The sequence below is a fragment of the Nicotiana tabacum genome, chromosome 3, assembly GCF_000715075.1.
Source record: "Nicotiana tabacum cultivar K326 chromosome 3, ASM71507v2, whole genome shotgun sequence".
Classification (NCBI taxonomy): Eukaryota; Viridiplantae; Streptophyta; class Magnoliopsida; order Solanales; family Solanaceae; genus Nicotiana; species Nicotiana tabacum.
In genome coordinates this window covers 154,465,094-154,471,313 of record NC_134082.1, presented here as the reverse complement: position 1 = coordinate 154,471,313, position 6,220 = coordinate 154,465,094, and the positions used below count along the sequence as shown (strand labels likewise).

At 37.6% G+C, this 6,220-nt stretch overlaps 1 protein-coding gene across 1 annotated transcript; it reads right to left on the bottom strand.

Annotated features, from left to right (window-relative positions):
• Positions 1–967: 967 nt before the first annotated feature.
• LOC107798019 (uncharacterized) lies at positions 968–2,080 on the bottom strand. The gene is made up of 2 exons (XM_016620944.2): positions 1,371–2,080; positions 968–1,220 (listed from the first exon to the last, which is right to left on the bottom strand). Exons 1-2 carry the CDS (start codon positions 2,078–2,080, stop codon positions 968–970), a joined length of 963 nt encoding a protein of 320 aa, XP_016476430.2.
• Between the last annotated feature and the right edge of the window lie 4,140 nt (positions 2,081–6,220).

Here is a 6,220-nt window from a genome sequence, read left to right as displayed (position 1 = left end):
GAGCAGAAAATGATCGTATCATCAGCGTATGATAGATGATTTATTTTTGGGCTCCATTTTGGCATTCCAAAACCACAGAAATACAGGTTAGTGTGTAGTGAATTCAATCCCCGAGAAAGTGCTTCTGATGCCAGAATGAATAGAGTTGGTGACAAAGGGTCACCCTGTTTAACTCCCCTCGATGATTTGAAGAAACCATTAGGCTGACCACTTATAAGAACAGAGTACCAATTGTTCCCAATCAAATCAAAGATCAAGCCAATAAAAGCTTCAGGAAATCCCATTTTCCTTAGTATTTTGGTCAGGAATAGCCATGATAGCCTATCATAAGCTTTTGTCATATCAAGCTTAATCACAACATTTGGACCTGCTTTTATTCTCAACTTGATATCCGTAATAATTTCTTGAGTTAACAGCACGTTCTCAACTATGCTTTTGCCCTTCACAAAACCTGCCTGTTCCTCCGAGATTATGTTTGGTAATAATTCAACCAACCTCTCATTAATAACCCTAGAGAAAATCTTGTTAACAAAGTTGCTAAGACTGATTGGTCTCATGTCCGCAAAGGTCGTAACTTCTTTTTTCTTTGGTAATAAAACTAGGTTTGTGTGCGTCACACTCTTTGGCAAATGCTAACCGCAAAAGAATGCCTTGACCATGCGGACTACATCTTCTTCAAAAATTTCCCAGCATATTTGGTAAAAGGCTCCAGTGAATCCATCCGGTCCACCAGCTGAGTCCCCATTCAACCCCATAACTGCTCTCTTCACTTATTCATTGGAAGGCAAGGCCATCAATCTTTCATGTTGATCACTATCTACCATTGAAGGTACATGATTTAAAATGTCAAAATCATTTGGAACTGCAGTCTCAGTAAATTGATCCTTGTAGAACTTTATTGCTTCTTCTGCTATTAAGTGATCTTCTTCGATCCAGTTACCAAGGCTATTCTGGATCCTTGATAATTTCAGTCTCTTCCTTCTCCCATTAACTTGAGCGTGGAGAATTTAGTGTTTCTATCGCCATCTTTGAACCATGACATGCTAGCTTTTTGTCTCCAGAATTCTTCTTCTAATGCAAGATATTTAATCATTTCAGCTTGGACCCGTTTTAATCTTTGTCTATTCATCTGTGTAGGATTGACTTCATATTGTCTTTCATGAACCAAGACCACCTCCTCAAGGCTTGCAATCTTCTGGAATATATCCCCATATGTAGCTCTGCTCCAGGTAGATAGTGCTTGTTTAAGATTCTTTAACTTGTAGTTAAAAATTCATAAAGGGTTAGCACTAAAATCAGCATTCCAATTCTCTTTTACTACATCTTTGAAGGTTTCATGCTTTGTCTAGAAGTTAAGAAATTTGAATGACTTCTTAATTGGAGGAGTTTCTATATCACATTTCAGCAGCATTGGGCAATGATCAGACCCAATTTTGGATAGGTGAGTTATCTCCAATCCAGGAAATGTCTGTTGCAATTCATTATTGCCAAAACATCTGTCCAATCTTTTAAAAATGCAGTCCTCCTCTGATCTTCCATTCCACCATGTAAATATGCTTCCTTTAAAACCCAAGTCTGTCAAATTGCAGGTATTGATGCAGTGTCTGAAGTCATCTACTTCAATGAGAGAAACTAGCAAGCCCCCATATTTATCTTCCTCATCCCATATCACATTAAAGTTGCCTCCAACTAGCCAAGGTACCGTCATATCTGATGCCATTCCATACAACGTATCCCATAGTTCTATTCTTTCAGTGCGATCACATTTGGCATAGACTAGTGTAAGGATGAGCTCAACATGTGTTTCAGAGTGCATTAATCTCAAAGTCAGCTGTTGAGTCATGTTATATAAAATAGTAACCTCAAAAATGTCATCAATAAAAGCCCAAATCTTGTGTGACACATTCACCACAGCCTGTGCCAAACCAATTCTTGCTCTATACCTCTCCATTTTGTGAGACTGTTGCATAGGCTCAAGGATTCCTATGAACTCAAAATGATGTTTTCTATGCATTGTAATCAGCCTTTCAAATGCTTGCATTGTGTTTACTGACCTGACATTCCATATAATGGCATCCATTAAATGTTTTGGGATTTGGACAGTGTTCTCGTTGTTTGTACTCCACTAATTGGGACAGTAGAAGTCTCTTTTGACTGTTTCTTTTTTCGCTTTGCTGCAGATTTTACTTGTTCAATTAGTCTTGGCGACAGATCTCCCTGCTTGGCAACATTAAGGAAATTTTGTATAGTGGATTCCTCATCCATGTCTCCACCTTTACGTTCTGCGTTGTTAACTTGATCATGTGCTTCTACTTCTTCTTTTGATGTAACAATATCCTCTGCCTGGTTGATAAGTTCAGCATCTTTTGCAGCATGTTCATTGGTCAACAACATTGTATTGTTCAGTGGAACGTTACTTCCTGCTACATCCTGCACGGTGCTTAATGGAACAGTACTTCTTGCATAAAACTGCACTGTCATAGTTCGGTTCTTGTCTGCATTCTTGTCTTGTTTCTTGTCTGCATTTTCAGCTTCTTTCAAGACTTTACTAACAACATTATGTGAAGTCCCTCCTGGATCTATAGTATTAATGTTCCCCTCTTTTGTCTTTTCTGTTGCTGCATTTGTGCATTCGCTGATGCTTTGAATATTGATTGCATTGACATTACAATTAAAACTTTGATCCTCATCTTCCACTTCATTTCCTCCAAATTCTTCATTACTATGCATTGTATCTGGAATCTAACCATCTGCTAGGTCTTCCTCTATTTGGTTTAGCCATAGTCTCCCTCCTGCCCATTTTTCTTTTTCATTGGTCATGAATTTCTCAAAATCTGTATCTTCAACAAATTCATTTTCTTTGTTGTTTGCTAATTGTTGTTCAACTTTGGTGTCCTTTGAAGGAATGTCTTGACATGAAGTATTGACTTGAACAACATTATTTTTGAATGCTTTTTGGAACCAAAGGGCAGTTGACTCATTGTGAAAATGCTGCTCATTCCCAAAATCTTTTTGTACACAATGAGTTGTTGCTTCCCTATTTGCTGCATGATTTTTTATTGCTGTAGGATTGAAAGTAGGTGCTGCAGGGTTCAGTTTCTTGGGTTGTGTCTTGGATGATTGTTTCCTATATGAGCTAGGAGAAGTTACCTTTTGTACTATTTGTCTAGTTGAAAAATCAAATTCCTGCTCCTCAGACTCATTCTCTACACCTACCATGGAATTATTTTGCTGAATGTTGTTGCTTGTGGTTTTTTGAACTGGAGTTTCTTCCACAGTTGCCAATTGGTAACCTTCATTGATCTCACCATTTTCAATTTCTAGCACTACAAATTGGTTGGTTGTTTGTATTTGTTTTGTCACAGCTGTATTGTTAAGAAGAACTATTTCTTTCCCTTCTGCATTAGTACCTTCAGATTGTTTGCCTTTGTTTAGTCCCCTATTGTCTCGAACTTCCTTCCATCGAGGACATGCATTACCAACTACCTTACCACTAGTAAGGATCATCAAAGGAGCATCATTTTTTGCCGGTTTCTTAGTGCCTTGTTTCACATTTTCGACATTTTCCTGCTGCTGGACATTTTTGCTTTCCCTTAAATCAGGATTAATTCTCCAACATTCAAGCATGTCATGGCCTTGTAACTTGCACTCTTTACAGTACTTTGGAAAATAATCATAGTTAATGGTTACCCATTCAGTTCTAACATCCCCATTTACTTCATTGACAATGTCCATCCGAACGTTCTTGGGGAGGTCAGCTAGCAGATCCACCAACACTTTAACACGAGCACAACTAGGTCTAGTTCTCTTGACAGTAGCCAAATCCAAGTGAAGGGGTTTACCTACAACAGAAGCTAGAGAGAACAAGCATTCTCTGACAAAATAGGTAGGCAGCAAATTAGGGAATGAAATCCAAGCCATTACCTTAGGTGTCTCCTCTCCAACTTTAAATTTTGCATCATAGATCAAAGTTCTTAGTTGAAATTCATCCCCATGCTTATCCTTAACATAGTACACACCTTTTGACGAGAAATATACGTAATCTTGCCATAATGAAAATTGAATCAAAATGTGCCTGTCACGAAGATATCCAATGTTGCAATCAGCTTTGATACCACATTGCATAGGAACAATTCGACGTATTTCATTGATTTCTGGCCATCCGTATGAAAATTTGCACACATCTGCCTGTTGCAGTCCTTCAATATAGTTCATACATTCAACTTCTGATTCTGTAAAGCATACTGTTGGTTGTCCTTGAAAGAGTTGGGCTTGTCTGGGGGGATTGGATAAACTACTGCTGCTCGATCTTGCATTGTCGAAGTACTAGTCGTGGGTTTTACAGCATTTGCATAATCCATAGTTTTTGGAACTTTTATTGTTGTCTCGTGCATGGCTGGGTGATGTTAAGGGGAGGCTGGGGAGGTGTCCCAGCGTTTGCGGGTAGCTGGCCACTGGCCATAGTGGCCATGGCAACACTCCGTGAAGGATCTTCCAACTGTAAAGTTTTTTTTAAAAACTTGAGACAACATAGATCAAAACTCTTTCGCGTCAACACTCTCTTTCACCTATGAAAACTCTTTTCCACGTTAATACTTATGACAAGAAAAGCACAATTTTTGCTAATTTGATGCTACAGTAACTCTTCAAAGCAAAATAAGATCTGTTTTTAATCTGTTGTTGATTTAGCTTCAGAACTTAGAATCACCCTTAAAAACAAACCATCCAAGCTTCACGTTAAATAAGCAGTAGCTATCGCTGGCAGAAATGTTGAAATTGGCTAATGGGAGGTTGTTGCTACAGTAACTCTTAAAAGTAAAATTAAAATCTATTTTGAATGGGGATAGATTTTAGGAAAAAATCAAAAGGAGGTTGTTCACAATGAGAAGGGTGTTCTTTTGGTACCAATATTGTGATCTTACCTTGCCGGATTCCGGAATTATGGCCGATGAATAGTGACAGGATCACTATTCATGGGATTACAAAGTCTCTGCTCCGGATTAAACTTTGAAATTTAAAGTTTTACTGAGGTTTGATTGGTATGGGAACTTTGACGATGGATTTCCTTGGCTGTCTTCTTGAAGGATAAAAGTTGAAGAAGAAAAAAAAAAGGTGTCTTTTATTTTGTTTTATTTTCTTAGGTAATGTAACAATTTCTCCCTGGTTTTCTTTGTTCTGCGGTTCTTTTTTAGGGATTTTTGCTTGAACTGGGCATAGTTAGTTCTTCTTTTATTAGGAATAGAGAAGTCTTGTGTTACGATATTAAATGGAGATAACTGCTCTTAACTTTGTCGTACCTTGAGAATAGTGAGTTGTTTAGTTGTGACGCCTAGGCTCAGTTCTTGACTCATATATTATAGTGCCTTAATTTGTTTTATTTTAACATTGCTTAACTGCTTTGACTAGAGAGTCAGGATAGATCCAATCCTAAGTGAGTTATATGTCAATGTGTATGTGAGGTTGTTGTGATATTATGTGCATGTCAGTTGATGCCTAGAACTTACCCCATGTGTTTGCAAAGCGAAATAATAGTCTTGTTCATTATAGGAAGTGATATAGGCATTTCTTTGTTTAGCCAATTATATGTCTGTGACCCGCCTAATTGTTGTGTATCCTAGTTAACCCTTTTAAGCCTGTAATCTTACTTCTTTGGCAACCACACTACAATCCTGATCCATTTAATTTGAATTGGCTATCTGCTTGAACCTTTTACCTCATTTGAGCACCTAAAATTTTTATGAGCATGTGAAAGCTAAAGTTGAGGTATGGTCGGGTTTTTGAGTGAAACTATTGAAAAGGGATAAAGGTGCATTACTGGAAAAATTGTGAAAGCCACTTGTAGGGAATTGAAAGAAAAAAAAAAGAGTGAGTGTTCTTGAAAATAAAAAAAATCAAAACATAAAAAAATGGATTCCATACTAGTGGTAGTTCTCATCTTGTTTGTGCTTAAAGATATTGGGAGCTTGATGCTATTATGTATGAAGGTTGGGGTTTGGTTCAACACAAGTGTGGTGTTTAAATTATGAAATTGTATATATTAAAGTGTTTAGGGAGGAATAGTTACTATATCCAAATGTATCCTACCCATCTTGCGGCCTACATTACAACCAAAATAAAGTCCTATTTGATCCTTGACTGAATGAGCACAAATTAGTAGATTACTACACTTCGGGCAATCCTATGGTACGTTTTTTGTGGCGCATGAATTTTATTTCTGAGC